This window comes from Corvus hawaiiensis, chromosome 4 (assembly GCF_020740725.1).
Source record: "Corvus hawaiiensis isolate bCorHaw1 chromosome 4, bCorHaw1.pri.cur, whole genome shotgun sequence".
Taxonomy (NCBI): Eukaryota; Metazoa; Chordata; class Aves; order Passeriformes; family Corvidae; genus Corvus; species Corvus hawaiiensis.
Genome location: NC_063216.1, coordinates 26,203,883 through 26,222,340, shown reverse-complemented (window position 1 = coordinate 26,222,340; position 18,458 = coordinate 26,203,883). Strand labels below are relative to the sequence as shown.

Below are 18,458 nucleotides of genomic sequence, written 5' to 3'. Positions count from 1 at the left end.
TACACTGCAGTTCCTAGAGAGCTCCCAGGGTTCTTGAAACCTGAAAATGCTTACCTCACATCAGTATGTGACTAAAAAGCTCCAGGGGGAGGTTCTGGGATCTTGGTAAGTCAAGGGAAACGTGTTGCTTCCAGTAATGCAACTTGTTCCAAAACCAAAAAGTGACTTTGAGAGCTACAGTGCCAATTACATTACTAGAGGTAGAGATAAATCACATACCCTCAAAGAGCTTAACACAAAGCATTTATTTAAAATTAAAGCTATGAAAAACTGGGAAGATTTTCAATGGAGAGCAGTTGAACAGAGGTGGTTCTGGTACTTACACAAGCTTTACCAAAGCATTTGTTCGTTTGTTGGCCCCACATCATTCACTACTGCTTGGCAGAGACAGGATGGAAGCAGGAATCCCAACACATCCAGAGTATTCTTGGTTCCTGCAGAGCCATGCTGAACACCTTCACCAGACTAGAAACAGCTGAAGTAGCTTTAGAAGAAGCCAATTGCCCTCAAGGGCAAGGAATGAAAGTTACAGACCTGCCTTTTCCCCATTTGCAGTTTGTAGGGATACAATGTACCTGCTTTACCTCACCAGAATGAACTACAGTGAGTTAGGGCGGAAAGCAGTGGGAAGAGCTTGGCAGCCATGAGTATGATCCTACAGCTGCTTTGGGATCAGTGGATTTAATACCCAGGGTGTTTTTGCAGCAGGAACACTCTGCAGACACCTTCAGTGTGTGCAGAGGGCAAGTGCTCAAGGGAAGGTAAGAGCATCAATTAAGTTCCTGAGGTAAAGCAGGTGGGTGTTACATGATAAATGCAAGGAAACTGTTTCAGTCACATCCCTTGATTAGGCTTGTGATTCTGGAAACAGAGCGTTTAAGTTGGTAGTTTGATACTCACTATGTTCCTCTGTGCCTTCAGGTGTCAGGCAGAAATGCCTGGGCAGAGTTAAGAACATAACACAGCTTTTCACCAGTAACAGGGACCAGCTGTGATCCCAACCCTCACTTTGTATCTTGACAGCCGCTCATCTTCCTTGAGTAGCAGCTCCTTATTTCAGTTCAAATTCTCTTGAAACACGTCTGGAGTGTGAAGAAAAACCCAATACTATGTGCAACATCACTAAGCTTCAGGTGCTGTGGAACCTGGAAAAAGAAACCCCCAGTCCTTGTGGGATAGAGCCAGGGTATTTCTGGTTTGATATTGGTGACATCAGTGTTAGAAATACATTCCAGGATGCTGCTTGGAGACTCCAACTTACTGCCTGAGAACTACTCTTAAAAAGTTACATGGAAGATATTTTAAAATCTGTAAACTTAGCATCAAATGAAGGATAAATTATCTATTTACACTTGTAATTGAATTCAACTCAGGTTTTGTTTATTTATTACACAACTGTTGTGTGAAATATTTTTCCTTATGCCCTTGGAAGGTGAAAGACAAAACTGTCTTTGCAGGATTCATCAAATTTCTGTACTCACAGAATGCTTTTCTAGTGACTGTTTCATTTTATGTATCTGCTTTACATACGGTAGCCCCTGTTTCAGGGATCATTATCTCAGGCTAAAGCAAGTGCTTTAATCTTTCAGAGCTGGTAATAGAGGCAGGCGCTTAGAGCTTAACCACACCACCATCTTCTTCTGAGATGAAGAAGCCTGCAGACTGCAAGACACCAGAGTAATTTCCATGAACTCTCACCAAGCAGGGGCCTTTGTACAATACACATTAGTTGTAGTCCCATTAATTACTTTGATTTGCTGATGTTTGGTCCATCATGATTCCATTGCTGTCTCCAAATCGTTGCTGCTACTGCCGGCCCTGGAGCTGGAAGCCACAGAGTTTGCAGTAGCCAGGATGAGCCTCTCTCTGTTTCCAAAAACTTCATTCACTGCAACACAAACGGGATTGCTTACATGTCACTCTCCCAGGGGAAAGAGGAGTACAGCAGGTACAGCCTGGTGAGCACCATGGGATGGAAAGCCTAACCTGGTGTGGTTTCAAAGCTTTTCCCCTTACCCCAAGTAAGGAGTTGAAGCTTAAAGGTTAGAACAATTGCCTGCCTATGATACTTCAATTACAAGCCCTGTTATTTTTCCCCCAGAGCATCTAGAGGTTTCCCTCTGCATCATTCCTGTACCTAAGTACTGTAAAATTGATGAGGTTTGAAGAGCACATCATTGAATTTAAATAATTTATTTCTGGTTTTAGTCTCTGGTTCCCAACAGGCTCTTAAAAGCCTTCTCCAAAAAATCATGCTGCTTAGTTACAGGTATCAATCAAAACCAGTTAGACCAAAACCAGTGCTCACTTTTCTTCCCGTAAGTACTCAAAAAATATGATACCATATCACACGAGGGACATTATGAAAAAATAAAACATAGGTATTATAAGAAATCAGGTGTTAAATCATGTCATGCAGTTCTCCAATTTAAAAAAACTCCACATTTTTTGAAGCTGAAAATGTGACCATACAGCCAGTCTTGGAGTATTGAAAAATACTAACCTACAGTTTTCTGTCAGAGTCACAATACATTACTGAATACAAATACACCCTGCAAGCAAGGGGAGAACCACAACGTTCAAAGAAATGAGAACATTACCTGCAGAGATCTTGCTTATATCCCAAACACGCAGCCCTTCCCGCTCTCCTCCAAAGGCAAACACAAACGGGAAGTCAGGGCAGCAAGCTGCACAGAAGAGAACTCCCTGGCACGGTGGGAGAAAGGAAGAAAGAAAGAAAGAAAGAAAGAAAGAGAAAGAAGAGAATTTTTTTTTAAATTCTCAAATGAATTTGTCACCTGAAAATACTTTCACCAAGCAAGTTTTAACAAGTGTAATCCTAAGTTTCTAAAACTTCTTTTGTAAAGACACAAAATGAAAGTCAAGAGCTACTAATTAGGAACAGTTAATCACATCTTTGTCTTGAATGTCATAGATGCAAGCTGATGCAGCCATAGTTCTACTCAGAGCATTGTATCTGGAATTTGGGTCTGAGGCTTGGAAGCAGTCTGCCAATTCCATGTGGAATATTGCACTATAATGAGAATGATTTAGCCAGAATATACAGATGTTATTAATTTTTCCCTATGAGACGTTAAGTAAAACAAGATTCAAACTAGACAGAAAAAGAATAAGCAGACATAGTTTATATATAAAACTTTTTAGAATCAAGAAATAAAAATTACTATACCATTTTCATATCCCTGGAATGGACTAAACTTGGTCTGTCTCCCAGGATATCCCAAATTTTCACATATTTGTCAGCAGATGATGTCACAAGGCACCCTTTTATCTGACTGCTTAGTTGTAGCCCTGGAAGATGAAGAGAGCAACAGCAATCCCCATTTCACAGAGACAAGGATACATTTTGAAGTGAAGACATGAGAACAACCCCAGTATTCTCCTCACACTAAACTCCATTCCAGAACAAAGGAGTAAAACATTAATGAAAGTTCCATGCTGCCACTGGTCCCTGTAGTGAGAGCCAAGGGAACCATGCAGGCCTATTTCGCCTCCCAATCCCCTCAGCAGAGATTTGCTTCACATGCCAGATACCACAATTAGTATGCACAACTTACTTGTTAAACAAGGAATCACTACCACCTCAGTCCTACTGACTTAAGGCATCCTTCAGAGGTGCCTTGCCCACTGGGGACAAACAGGACACAGAAGGACACCCAGGCAATTTACCTGACACCTCTTCATCGTGAGCTTTCAGAGTAAACAGGGGCTTATCAGAGCGAGCATCCAGGCAGTACACAAAGCCATCGTCTGTGCTTGCCTAAGGAAACCACATTTAAAAAACAAACAGCCACAGTCACTCGCTTGGGGAAAAACTCCAATGAAGTAACACCCACCCTCTGGTAAATCCCTGTGATCTGAGGCAGATGCTTCTCCCTAGGACATGTTACACTGTTCCCAGGCCTGCCTCCCAAAGTCAGACTCCACCCAGCTGGTGCCCAAGCTGTTCTGTGAACCTCAATTATGCTGCGCTGATGACATGAAGTCTTAATCCCATGCAAATTTCTTAAAGTGTATTTTGAAGAGAGTTGCCCCACTAAGCTTGGCCCTCAGGTCAGGCAATGAAATGCAGAGCCTTCAGTCTCTTCACTGTCAGTTCAAAGCTTTTGGAGCCATCGCTGGCTGCATAATAGTTCTGTGCAAAGCTAAGTGTGATTATACCGGAGAGATCCACATCATAAACCCAACAGAGCTGAGCAGCCACTTCTGTTGGCTGTGTGCACACAGCAACAGAGAACTCTACAGCCACTGAGATAATAGAGAAGATTTGTTTTTAAACGCTGTTAAAAAGTTTTATTATAAGAAACTCAGTCAAACCAAGATATTTTTACTTTATACTCTCAGTGGCTGTTGGTCTCTTCTCCCAGGTAGCAAGCAATAGGACAAGAGAACATGGCCTCAAGGTGCACCAGGGTAGTTTAGATTGGACATTAGCAAAAATGTCTTTACTGAAAGGGTCGTCAAGCACTGTTCAGGGAAGTGGTGGAATCCCCACCCCTGGAGGTATTTAAAAGCCATGCATATCAGGCACTTATGGACATGGTTTAGTGGTGGACTTGGCAGTTCTGGGTTAACATTTAGACGCGATCTCAGAGGACTTTTCCGGCCTAAAGGAGTGGATCGCTCCGTACCAGCCGGGAGGACAGTGCCCTCTAGCGCTGACTTGAAACACTGAATTAATATTCAGGATCGCCGTTCTAATGAGCTACTTCTCACCTGCAATTGCTTCATTACATGAAACACAACAGCAACTATGCAAAGGAAAATATATCCGAGCCACTGAACACTGTAACAACATGACTAAGATGCCACCTCTGAAGTGAAAAAGCACCAGCATCAATAGCTTTTCTACTGTCACAGTGAAGATGCCAAGTAAGTAGCTGGTCTAGAGATACTGAAAAAAATACCTAAAAACATCCTCCCCCAGACCACATTTTTATCATAAGCAACACAAACCATCCAAATGTCCATCGGCTCCATTCTGATCCAGAAACATTATGAACACTAAAATACACGTTAAATGACATGGCAACAATCAACCAGAGCAGAAAAGCACGTGCTCACCAAGAAATGACAAGGTGAAAAATGATTCCAAATTACTCTCTCAACCTGACCACTAAAGCGCCACACTCGATGGCTCTCCTGGGGGTTTCTGCAGTCGTACAGCACTGCTGATCTAGGGGACAAAGGGACAGGAAATAAAATTAAAAAAAAAAAATCAGGGCAGAACACTTTATGGCATAGTTTGTTTTCCCACTGGCATCTACAGAAGCTCCATGTAAACTATAATTAAAATATTAAATGGAAACAACTTCACTACTTAGTCTTCCAATTCAGTAACAGATTAAAATCTTGCAGATAAGCATGGGATTTTTCCATATGCTTCAGAGTTTCATCTTGGTTACCAACAGCCGCTCTATTGAAACTAAGCAGAGCTTGAATTTACTCAATACATAAGATACTTATCACATAGCAGACCATAATTATGCAAATATATAATTTAATTATGAACAGACTTCAGTAAAGTCATGTAATGATGCACTAATTAGGAAATAATTTTGTCATAGATATTCATACATTTTCAAATATGCTTAATAAAAAGAAATAATTTTTAAAAACCCAACAATCTTTACAAATAGTTAAGAGAAACACTCCACAATGAAGAAAGAGTGGATGGGAGTTAGTGGATCCTCTGGGATTCTTTACAGGCACGTGCTCAGCTGGGTGGCTGCAGAATCTGTCCCAGTTCAAAAACCTCTTGGGTGGAAATGCAAGGGAGGAGTGGTCATGTCACTCCAGCACCATCTCACCACAATCAACGTCCTCAGTGTAACCCCCTCCCACTCTATCCTATAATTAAACGTGATGGAGGTTTCCCAGCTCTTTTACCAGACATTTTACACACAGCAGTTTCTTTAACAGTCTGATTTTCAGCCTATGAAGACATCTCCCAATGTTCACTGAATTGCCTGTGGTCCTGCAAGGCTTTTCAGGAAAAATCCACAAGGGCAGTCTATTAGTTTATGGATAGCGCAGTGGTTTAGAAGTGTCCATGGTACCAAAGGGGCAGCAAAAACGATCAGCAGCTGGTTACTGTTTGGACTTAATGCTTCCTTTTATCAAAGGAAGTTGAGAGGCAGGAAAAAGACAGAAGCAGCTTCCTAACAACAGCAAAAGGTCCTCCTGCAATACTTCCACTGCAGCAGATGCAGCAAGAGCGTAACAGAAGCCAGAGAACTCGAAGGCTTGGCTAAAGACTGGCAAGTCTGTGAATTATTTTAACATAAGGACAAAGCCTTAAAAGCAGAATTAAAAAATCAACGTAAGAAAATCATGGTGATAGAACAAAATTTTAAAGTTATCCAATTGAGATGGGAGAACAGAGAGGAAGTTTTCTGGCTGGCAGGACTTACAAGAACTGGCAGCTACAGAGTAGTCCAAGTGTGCAGACACAAACCATTTCCCAGCATCTCCAGGCTGCAATCACAGGAGACAGCCCATTACACTGTGGCTGTGCCTATAGAGGCTGGAAGGAGAGAACTGGGATTTTAATGTGCCTCATGCCTCCACCCTGGCCTTACTGGCTGGCAAAACCTGGGCAAATTTTCACAGGAATAAACAGTGACACATTCCTAATGAAGGAAATGCCATAAGGCCAAATTAAGAAATAAATTCGGTTTGGAGCAAGCAGACACTTGGCACAGAAAATGTCAGTCCAGATGGTTAAAGCATTTGCTACCTCTGAAAAAGAGGTAAGGAAAACCACATCCTGGCCACATACCAACCTGGCTTCCTTGCTGGAAAAAAATAACAGCATTATTCAAACTGGCAGAGTTATAAAAAATAAAAAAAAAGAAAGAAAACACAAGGCTTAACTGAATAGGAATAGCCTCCCTAAGTGCAACGTGTGAAAACATTACCCTGACATACTTATCGAACGATCCAGAAACGAGGGTCTGGGCTTCAAACGGGTGGAATTGCAATGTCTGCACCTAGATAATGCAAGATTTTATATAACACACATATACAGGAACTTTCTTGGAGCAAAGCACAACCATCCCCTCCCCCAAGCCAGCACACAGTCCTCCCCAAAAAACCCTCTTATTAAGCTACTTGATGCTGAGATTGCTCAAAAAACAGCACAAGAGATGCATATTACTTCAAATAACCCCACCTCGTGAAAACAAGGTATTTTCCAATATAATTTGACTGAACAGAACCCCATGCCCCCTTTCTGCCCTAGATATTAATAATAATTTAAAAAAAAAAGCTGGAGGAGGTAAAAGATTATCTGCTTCCCGTTTGGGGAAAAAAGCAGATGTTAAAAAATGAAAATCAGGAGTTTGTCAAGGGCAGTGACTTTGTTAGCAGCAAAATAAGGTTACAGCTGTAACTAGCTTTCACATTTTAATTACTGAGATTAATTTGAGATTAATTCATTTCTGAAGTACCCATCACTATGGTATTTTAGTATCATTTATTTTAAACCTTTTTCACCTAGAACAAACTGTAACTGACACTCATTGTTCCCTTAAGAGAGAGCTACAGTTTGACCTATGCTCAGACATCTATTTTTGCAGCTTATACCAGAAATACTGTATTCCCCACCATTAGGGCTGTCACACAAAAGGTATTTTGAAAACTGTAACAAATATTTGTTAACTTTCTAAAAGATAAATTAAATAACATTTTTAAAAGCAAATACAGTGCTGTTTGCAAAAGCAACTAATTCATAAATTTAAACAATTCTGCACAGTTAGAAAATTAGAGCATTGTTGTTCTGAGGGTTCACTACCAAGCAGCTAATGAAAAACTGCAGTTACATTTTTCTCTGTATTCTACAGTGGAAGAAACACAGGAATTATTCCATACCTTGTCTGTATGTAGTGTCAGGCTGGCTGCTGGCTTACCCAAAGCCATGTCCCACAAAATCACTGTATTGTCAGCAGAGGCACTTGCTAAAACGTTCCTGAGAATGGATCAAAAATCAGTTTTAAAACTCTTTCTACAGATACAAAAATCCAAAATACACACAGAGCCCAATTCTGAGAACAAGTACACTGTGGTCTATAGATTATTTCTCTCAAGCCTGAGGGATAACTCCCTGAAGGCAATTCTAAGTTATAAGTAAAGATTACAAATAGGCTACATTACATTAGTAGAACACTTACAACAATGACAGTTCTGCTTCTATTTCCCCTTTTACCATTTACTCGAAAATTTCTCTAACAAAACAAAGTAATAAAGGCTTTGAAGCACATTCTTTCCTTTGACATTAAATAGTATTTTTAAACATTACCTATGCTACTTCATTCTGTTTGCATATGCAAGCAGCCAAGAGCCTGACAAACCTGTTTGTGAAATATTTTGCTCTCTAATATCTGTTTATATGCCTACTGAAGACCCAACACTACGCCCTTTGTGGACTGCTGAAAGTAACCACTAAAATTTCAGTTAGTTTACAAACCCCACATTCCAACTTAAAATTTGACCAATTATGTTAAGAACAATAAACACAGCTTAAAACTTTGATCAGAAAAAAAACCAAAAAAAGGTCCCCAAATGCCTGTAAAACACACATTTCAATTCCTACAATCACTTCACTACTCTTAAAATCAGATTTATTACCTCAACATGTTGTTTCTGATTGAAACTGCTCCCCCCTCCCCTTTTTATATTAACCAAGTGTTTCTGACTGAAAGAGTTAACATTCTCCTGGAAATGCTGTTTTCCCAAGCAACGTTACAAGGGAAAGTTAAGAAAATGCATAGTGAAGGCTGTAAGAACATTTCACAGTAACACCACTGTGACCTAAAGGCAGAAGGTTATTTGTAGAGAGCTGTCACAACATGCCTTGCTTAAGAGAAAGAAACAACAATAAAACATTTTATATATAAGCTGCTCCAAAGAGTTCCTTGTTTTGTCCATAAGCTGCCCACTTCAGGGCTGGTTTAATTTCCTGAAAGATCTACCAGTACCAATGAATTTGTAACTCAGCACATTACAGAATTATGCATTTTGAACTATTGAAGCCATTTTTTTTTTTAATACTTGTCTCTATATTATCACCAGACAACCATTCCTAGGTACATGAAAGCTACTCTTTTGGAAGAGTGATGGACAGATCACTGTGCACACTCTGTGCATATCTGTGTAATTTAAAAACAACAGACACTACCCTGTAAATTAAGAGTGCAATTTATATACATTTACTGAGATCTGTGTGGGTGTTTTTTTCATCAGTATCTAGATAAGAAAGCATTACAAGTGAAGGCTCACACCTGCTCATCAGAATATGCAGTTGACTGTGTACCTCTTCAAAGGCAGAGGCACTTATGACAGCAGGAAAATAAATTAAAAAAAAAAAAAAACCAGCCTGTGTCTGACTGAAGCAGTTTCAAGACCCCTGCTGAGGATCCTCTGACAGATGAACTGTTAACAACCACTTAAGTGCTAAAAAACCAGCAGCATCTTTACTTCAGTCAGCACATTGTCCTTGACCTCTGCCCCAAGATGGGCCAGCCTTGTCTTGCTTCAATAGCAGCACTTCATTTCTAGTTCATTCAGGCCACAGGGAATTTCTCTGCCTAGAGGCTTGAGGCATTTCTGTAACTGTGCTATTAGGGCTTTTACACTCTCTTTTCTGTTCACAGCTTTGGGGCAAAAGCCAGAAGGAAAAAAAACAGAATAGCAAGGACTTCCTTCTATAAATCTACTTGTCTCTGTTGAAAGGTGGTTTAGGCCACTGGCAGATCAGCATAGCTCAGGGCAGCCCTTCTGCTTCTCCAGTTTGAACAAGTGAAAAGCAGACAACTTATCAAATGGTTCACACCCACCTTTGCCCTGCCTTCATCTGGACAACCTGCAAATCAAAAGTGACCTGCAGCAATATACAAGTACTTAAAAAAAAAAAAATTCTAAATCAAGAGCTCTAGTGAAAAAAACAGGGGTGTATTTTTAAGAATGCATTAATTTCAGCAGTGCTTTCACGTTTTTGGATTTTGTGTGAAAATTGTATGCCTAATTAAGACTGCAATTTTGTAATATCCACTGTTATTCAGGTATTCTTTTACCTGCTTTGTTTATTCCATGAAAGATCGAGCACAGCATCAGTATGTCCTTCCACAGTCCCTTCTGAAGATAAACTCTGTACACACAAATGACATAAACAGACTTTGGAAAATTACAGCTTCAATGCAAATCAAGCATCAGTCCACATTAGTATGAATTCCCTAAAGCCTTCACAAAGAACTTCATATTAAATTACTCTCACTTGCTGCAACACAGCTTTTGAGAGAACTCTCTCTGCACCACCTGCACCCTGCCTCCTACCCCAGACTGCAGATTGCTCCAGCTGCTGGGTTTACAGAACTGGTTACTCCCTTCAGGCTAGTAAAAGAAACCTCATTATTTCCAGCTAATGTGCAACTTCTTCAGCTTCTTTCTAAGCACTCCTGGCAGTTCCCTCTCTCTCCTCCCAATTAACTGAGCTTTGGGTCCTTGTAAGTGCCAGTTCCTGCAACTTCTAATTTTAAATAGTTGAGATTCAAAGTTTACTGGGACACCACCCCATTCCTGTTCTGCTCTTAATTCCAGGCTTTAGTTATTTAGAGAACAATTAGCATTTCAAATATTGTAGGGTGGAAAAAAAAGGCATTATCCCTGCTCTAAATCTCCTCCATCCCACCAGGTAAACAATTTTGCAACACTTACTTTCTTTCCTTTCTTTTTCTTCTTTTTCTCTTTCTTGCCTCCAAGAGAAAAGACTGGTTCCAAGGATTCTACTACATCAAGGTCCCAAATGTCAATGACTGGGGTCATGTTACCCACTGCAACATAATTTCCTACAAACAAAAACCCAAATGCAACCACATTTATTTAGTTATGAAACAGCATATTTGGCAACCCAGCTGTTGCTTATTTCTTTGGTTAAGTAAAACTTGTGTGCCACAGTCTTCTATTTGAACATATTTATAACTGGCAAGGAGCAACTTAAAAATATCAGCTGACAGAAGATGTTGACAGAAAAAAATTTGCTTGCTCTCCTTCCCCTTCAGTACAAGTAACTATTCAAATAAGCTGTATAAAGTTGCATGTTTAGTTTGTTTTTAAAGGAAAAAACAAACCAAAACTAAACCACATCCCCTGTACTATGGAAAAAAAAAGTGTCTGTGAAACACAGGAAAAATGTTACTAAATACATAAATATATATAAATTTTGCTACGGTTTACATTTCATTAACAGCATTGGACATAAAGAGATGGAACAAAAGCAACTTTTCATTTGCAAACAGAAAATAAAGCAATTTTAGAGATTGCTCTGGTCTGCTAACTGTTTCTAACAAAATCAGTATTTTAGTAAAATCATGTTACAGCAGCATGACTAAGATGACTGTATCACCAAGCAAAAATACCTAATATTCACATCTTCGTTATCTCAAGTCAGTATTATCTTGATATAACATCTTGATTTTATTTCTCTTTGTACCACAGGAAGAAATTATTTAGTGACAACATTACACTTATATGCTTTTCAAGCAAAAATTCTTTAACTGGACACTTAGAGTATCCTTTGTAATTTACCTGTTGATTCATCTGGACTAGGATCAAAATTCAACCACTCCAGACTCAGAGGGTAAGCAGGCAAGATAATGTCATGATGTACATAAAATGAGTCCTCTTCATGATTATAAACTGAAAAATAATTAAAGTTATGCAAGACATCGGTGAAGAGGGAAAGCAAACAACTCTAAACAGGTCACTTTACAAAAGGCAGTTGTCGCAAGAACTAAATTGTCAAGGAGATGTAGAAGGTAAATTCACAGAGTGTTCAGAGTTTTACAGCAGAGGCCAGACCCTCCAGGTACAAATGTCATACTGCAGAGAATTACACAAAATAAACATTCTCCCGTGTACTTCAGCTAAAGAAGTGACAAGTTCAGTAAAGGTTCGATACTTTATCCCCAGCATACCAAACCACTTTGTTGGTAAGGTCTCTTCATAATACAAGCTCCACATCCAGCACTTTCTACATCAGGATACATTCATTTTACAGGATTAGCAATTTAAAAAATTACTCCAGATTAAATTGAAGGGAAAACGAAGATAAAAGGACAAACCAGAGGAAGGTGAAGAGGTCAGAAGGACTTACCTTTAGCAGGTGGTAACTGAGATACAGGAAAAGTTTGGTAAAGCAGCCATATACTAAACACAAATTCCCTGCAGCCAGCTATTTTTCTCCTTATAATAAAATAATTTACCAATTGGACAGCAGAGAAAACCTGTTCATTATTTTAATGACATCTTACTGTCACACACAAAATCACAGTGCTACTTCTAAGTGCATGTGACAGATGTTCAGATACTAACTGAAGTCTCCAGTTAAATAAGTTGTCTTAGTAATCAACTAAGACAAGGTTACGCAATTTTAGAAACTGCAGAAGCCTTTGCTATTGTTTTGTAAGTTTATATTGGGTATAAACTTACAGTTAATAAAATTTGTAAACCCCTCCAGACACAGAAAATGCCACATGCTGGTATCTGAAGAGATGCTTTCACACATTTTGGTAATGTTGGTTGGTTAAAATGAAATACTTTGCCTACAGAAACATGGACCACAGCACAAGCAGCCAGAAACATTCCCAAAAAGAACCACAGTAAGAAAAGATGGTAATTTCAGCACATTCAGTAGTATTCATTGGCTGCAACAGAAAAATCTTTTACACAGCAAAATTAAACCTATGGCTAGAACAAGCGGTATTCAGGCCCTATCTCTTCTAAACCATGATGGTAAGGGCACTGGTTCTTCTAGTCCTAGCAGTGGAAAGCCCATTTAAAGAAGCAAGGAGAAAGCTAAAGAAAAAACCCCAAAACAACAAACCACTAGAGGATGCTTGCAGGATATGGAAAGCAAGACCAGAATGAAGAGTGTTATGTTCAGAGAATAAAAATGCCGTAGTATTTTCTAAATGTTTTAAGAAATGAAATAAGGAAAGGACTTGCTATGCAGGCTGAAAGAGGCAAGCTATCCTTTATATGTTATTTATCCTAAGTAACAGCACAGCACAGCAAATACTGCAGCCCTGGAAAGCAGCTAAAGCACCATGACGTGGAAAAGGACAAAACACAAGGCAGAAGGGGAGAAAAATCCTTCCCAAAACCAGCCCACTCCCTCTTCAACACAGCCACATGGCACATGCTAGGCAAGACATTCCCCATGTTCACTGTAAAGAACAAACCCTATTTTACTCACCATGGACCTCCAAACTACAGCAGTCTTTATCAACTCTGCCACAAAGGACAAGATTGTCACTGGGTTTAATCAAGAAGTCCTCCTGTTCATATTGCTCCTGAACAGCAAAAAGGAGAGGACAAGGGCCGTGAAGCACTGCACATAAAAAACCAAAACTACACATGTTCAAAAGGTGGAATCAGTAAATTTGAACCACAACTGAACACTCAAAATCCAACACCTCGATGCCCACCCACCTAAAACCATCTTATGGTGCTAAACAGAGAAAGGCAGGAACCAGACCTGATCCTGGCGAGAGTAAATAGTCATTAAATTAGATTGAAGGACTTTTATGTGAACCTAGGTGGATTTGTAGAGGTGTTTAATTATCAAAAATGAAACCATATTTCAAGGCTATCATGATACACCTGATTGCTGAAAAGAAAATCACCACCAGGAGCCCACAAAGGTTATTTCCCTTGTGCTCCTGTGCCTTGACCACTTACATAATATAACAGCATTTTACCCAATAACAATGCTGCAGCTGCTCCTCACATACAGGAAATAATTCCACTGTCTACTTCCTGGAAAATATTTCCCAAAAAGGGCTGCCTACAGCTCTGCTGGGCATTCAGCTGTACCAGAACAGATGTAACCTCTCATCTAATTTTCACTGTTAATGAGGAGTGGAAGGAACTTGGGAATTTTTGTTAGTGAAAAATTAAGAACTGTCCATAAGTCAATAATCTTATGCAGAGCACCATCCTTCCAATCTGCAACACATACAAGACTTTTCGGACTTCTCATTGCAAGCTTTTTATTTCTTTTTTATTCACTTCAAGCATACTTCAACATTTGAATTCAATCAAGTCCTGCAATTCTCTGAATTAACTTAAGGTTATACAATACTTAGTCTTCAACAGTTCCAGTAGCAAATACCAAAAGACAACAGAAAATTCATGCTGAGGAACTTTCAGAATTTGGGGAAAGAACTTGAGCATAGGAAGAAGGGCTTGAGAAAAAGGTGTTCATTTTCTGTCTATCTACAAACCCAGCTTCTGCAAAGATGCTCCCCATCTCATAGTGGAAACTAATACAGATAGAAGCAGCCAACAACACAGTATTTTATATATATATACACATATCTATATATGCATATATATAAGGACATATATATAAAATGCTGTCCATCTAGGCTTAATGGAGGGGTATTTCCTCATGCCAAATCCTTAATTTGACACATTGCCTGAGTCCACCTTAGCCTGATTTTTTAACACAAACTGGTGGAAGGTGCAAGACTCTTGCAATCAGGGAAATTTTCTAATTTTGGCCACTAGTGGCTTGAGACTTGTTATTTCTTCAAGTGTTTTCTGTGTCCTACTAGGCAGGTGAAAAACCTCTCCATGTACAGAAGTGCATGGTTTAAGTAAAGGAGCCAGTTCACCTTAACCTCCCACTTAAATGTAAAAGGGACAGAAAGAAGGAACTGCACAAAGAGCACTCCTTAAAAGAAAAGAGCACCATCCAATAAAAAATCTGGCACACCTTTGAAAAAGGACTGCAAGCACTTACACACCTCGAGGCAGAGTGGAAAATTTAACTGATTTTTAAGTTTATGCTTTTTAAGGTATTTAACATTCTTTAAGTACTTACAGTGGTTTTTAGAGTGATGTAAGGATCGTTTTCATTGCTCCCATATACTGCCAGAGTTGCCAAAGAGTCTCCAAGTTTTAAAACACCTGGATGGGAATTTCAGAACGTTTTTTATACATGTCAGTAACAGGCAAAGTTAGAAACTCCTGTACCAATACCTGTGTTACCTGTATAGCAAAATATCAGGCGTGAGCTAAATGGACTTCCAAGTTCCAAACCTCAGTAAGATAAATTGCTTTCAGGGACTTCTGCTGCTCTGCTCCAGCACTACAGCAGACACAGTGACCTTTCCAACATGCTCTTGGTTCTTGTGTCAGGGAGGGGGACACTGAACTGCTTCCCTCACTAAATGACTTCCCAGGATAGGACAAGCAAATCATTAAAACTGTGAATTTCCAGCATCTGAAACTTAACACTGTCTAGCTTTAGGATATTAAGGTCTTAAGTACGACAAGAAGTGGAAAGCTTCTTCACTTACACTCTGCACATCTGACACACAGATTTTTCTTACCCGTGTATTCCTCCTCATCGTAATTGTCCAAATCGTACTCATCCAGTTCATGATCAGACAGCTCCTCATTGTTTTGGGAAGACTTAGTGCTGCTGCCAGGAACGGGTGCATTTGTGTCATGTGCTGTCTGGCTTTCACCACTGTCACCAGCAGCATCCCTGTGGAAAGATACACAGCCCTGAGAAGACACGCAGAACGCTTCCACAGTGCTGCTGCAGCACGCAGTTCTAGCTGCTCACATGGGTGTCAAGTCTTTACGCCAAAAATTTCCAAATCCATTCACTCCTTCTGTATCTTTTCTCAAAATACAAGGCACCCAGAGAAAGTTGTTCCTTGAAAGTTGTTGTGACAAAATGTGGCATAAGTTTTCCTCAACAAGGTAAATGGTGTGTCTAAGTCCCTTTCTCTTACAGGTTTTTTTGTGGATATAATGCTCTCCGCCTCACTTCTGTGCATTCACGTGTCCATGTCATTCCTTCCTTTTTTCCCTCATTCACAGGCACTGTCACATGTGAGGATTTCTACACTTCTTCAAGCTTTTTAAAACCTCATTTCCTCATACTTCCCATACTTAAGTGAAGTAAAAATAATGTAGAATTCATTAGATAAGGACATACTGTGAATTATTCTTATGGGGTAAACGATGCAACATCTAAAAAAACTCAGAACTTTGTGGCAACAATTCTGCATGCAAGGAGTTCAAGACATTAAACAATGTACATTAAGCACTGGCTGAGAAGCTAACAAAAGAGCCAAGGTGTCCCAAGGAAGCATGCTCCACAGGAACTCATCCCTCATGAACACACTGTATTTCTGTCCTTCGGCCCGCAAAATTCCCAAGCAGTAACGAGCCAAGGTAGTTCTCAGATACAGTTTCTAAATTAAATAGCAGAAACCTAATTTTCCTGATTTGCTCAGTAAAATAAACACTTCACATTAACAACATAACTAGAGACAAGTAGCAAGATAATTAAATAAAATAACTAAATCCAAGTTTGATTTGTGATCTTTGCACAGAGAAAAAAGTGAAGTGTTGCAAAAAATTCTACAAAGTACAACAAATTATAAATAGATCAGTTGTTTCAGATGGTCTTCAAATTTCCATCCTGAAGTTTTACAGAATGCATAAAAAACAACACCTCAAATCCTTCCATGCTTTTGAAATTGCAAAAGAAAGGAAATCACTCAAAACTCCAAAAGTTTACACATAGAAAGGGGAAACAAGTCCACAGAAAACAGGAACATTAATCAGTTAAGTAAATAACATAAAGTGAGAATCTTCCAAGTGTTTAAGATAACTTTCAAACCATTAAATAAGCAAAACCAGAAAAAAAACAGAATAAAATACATTCTGGGATGATACACTCCATTCAGCAAGAGTGTCACTGATACATCCAACAGAAATGGGGTGGATAATACTCATCCAACTACAAAAACTTTTTCTGCTACCTGTTGCATCTGTTCAACCACACACACCGTGGCACAACCACACACCCTACACAGCCAAAACACTCAGAAGCCTTAATCTATGAACAGATCTATCAGAAAAAGCCCAGAAGATGAAGTGAGATCCCAATCCCTTATTTTTTCTAGACCAAAGAGAGACTTTCTTTCTTGTCTTCTGTAGATCGTTTTTCCTGAATATGTCACTTATGGTTTTTGTAAATACATTCTTCTTAAAAGCAGAGTGACAAAACTTAACACAGCTACATAACTAAGGGCTCTCAGTGCTGAGGGGAGAGCTGTGATGTCTCTAGTTTTACCTGTGAACCATAAACACACCCCTGAGTGATGTTTTGCCCTTTTTACCAAAGCACAAATACCACATCACTCTGATCTCCACTGTGGCCTCCAGACCTAGAATGTCCTGTCCCACCCTCAGCACCACCTTTTCCCAGTCAGTTTGGGACTCTCATCTCGGTTTGCCACGTCTCCAAAGCATCCACGGGTACAGCGCCTTAATTCTCACTGTAGGCGGGAACAGCAGCTCCAGAGAGCGCCAGGCTCCGAAATGCTGCTCCAGCCTGACCGCCCGCAGCTGACACCTGAGGAACCCCATGGGAACGCAACCGTGTTGTCATGGCCACGACGACGGCAGGATCGGCTCCATCCGATGTTCCCCCGCTCGCCCCCCGGACCGCCCACCCTCCCGGAAGCCAGGCTCCCTCGGCACGGGGAGTTCCAGGAGGAGCTCCAGGAGGAGCTCCAGGAGGAGTCCCAGGAGGAGTCCCAGGAGGAGTCCCAGGAGGAACTCGTGCTGGCTACTGCCGGTCTCCGCTCCTCGCTGCTGCTCCCCGGGCCGCTCCTGGAGCCCCCGGCCTGCGCTTCCCCCGCGCCCGGGACGCCCCCTCCCCTCCATAGCTCTGTGAGCGGCCGGGCCCGGGGGGCTCCAGCCGCGTACCAGCAGAGCCCGGAGACGCGGCGCGTCCCTCCCGCTGCCCCGGCTCACCCCAGCCTTTCCTGCGCCTCCTCGATGAGACCCTTCAGCTCCTCCTCGCTGAGCTGCACCTGCGGGGCGGACACAGAGGGGTGAAGGCGGCTGCGGGGGCGGGCGGGGGTCCCTCAGCGCGATCCCAGCCCCGGCCCCACCTTGTCGGGCGTCTCCTTGGCCACGCCGCGCCGCACCCAGGCGGCGCAGGGCACCGGGCAGCTCATGGCGGCAGCGCCCCGCCACACGTGCGAGCGGCCGGGCGCGCCCGAGTGACGTCACGAGAGCAGGGCCCGCCCGCAGCGCCGAGGAGCGGCGGAGGAGGCGGGACCGCTTCGTGACGTCATCCCCGGGCGCCGGGGCGAGCCCACGCGGATGGGGCAGGGCCTGCAGGGGCGGGGCCGGGCGCTGTCGCCTCACGGGGATGGGGCGCTGGCACCGCCCCGTACCCGGGATTCGCGCAGAACCGCGGCATCAGTTAGGTTGGAATAAAGCCTCTGAGATCACCGAGTACAACCTTCAAGCCCTCCGCTCCCTGCACTGGGTCACGGCCTCCCTCACGCGCTAGGAGAGACCTGCCCTGCCCGCTGTTCACTTCCACTGAAATATCCCAG

The 18,458-nt window shown here is 41.5% G+C and overlaps 1 protein-coding gene across 1 annotated transcript; it reads right to left on the bottom strand.

The window, feature by feature from the left end:
* Positions 1–226: 226 nt before the first annotated feature.
* On the bottom strand, positions 227–18,123 carry PWP1 (PWP1 homolog, endonuclein). The gene is made up of 15 exons (XM_048300829.1): positions 18,006–18,123; positions 17,866–17,924; positions 15,417–15,574; positions 14,906–14,991; positions 13,274–13,370; positions 11,605–11,715; positions 10,735–10,865; positions 10,095–10,168; positions 7,894–7,990; positions 6,952–7,013; positions 5,086–5,197; positions 3,691–3,781; positions 3,191–3,312; positions 2,601–2,706; positions 227–1,888 (listed from the first exon to the last, which is right to left on the bottom strand). The coding sequence occupies exons 1-15, from the start codon at positions 18,069–18,071 to the stop codon at positions 1,773–1,775; spliced, it is 1,488 nt and encodes a 495-aa protein (XP_048156786.1). The 5' UTR covers positions 18,072–18,123; the 3' UTR covers positions 227–1,772.
* Between the last annotated feature and the right edge of the window lie 335 nt (positions 18,124–18,458).

Bases quoted from the DNA above. Each gene is read 5' to 3' on its own strand.
- PWP1 (XM_048300829.1), bottom strand. From the start codon at position 18,071: ATGAGCTGCCCGGTGCCCTGCGCCGCCTGGGTGCGGCGCGGCGTGGCC. The intron at 7,014-7,893 runs GTATGGAATAAT...TGCATTATCTAG, and splicing joins TGACACTACATACAGACAAG to GTGCAGACATTGCAATTCCA. The intron at 2,707-3,190 runs GTATAGTAATTT...CCACCGTGCCAG, and splicing joins ATTCCAGGGATATGAAAATG to GGAGTTCTCTTCTGTGCAGC.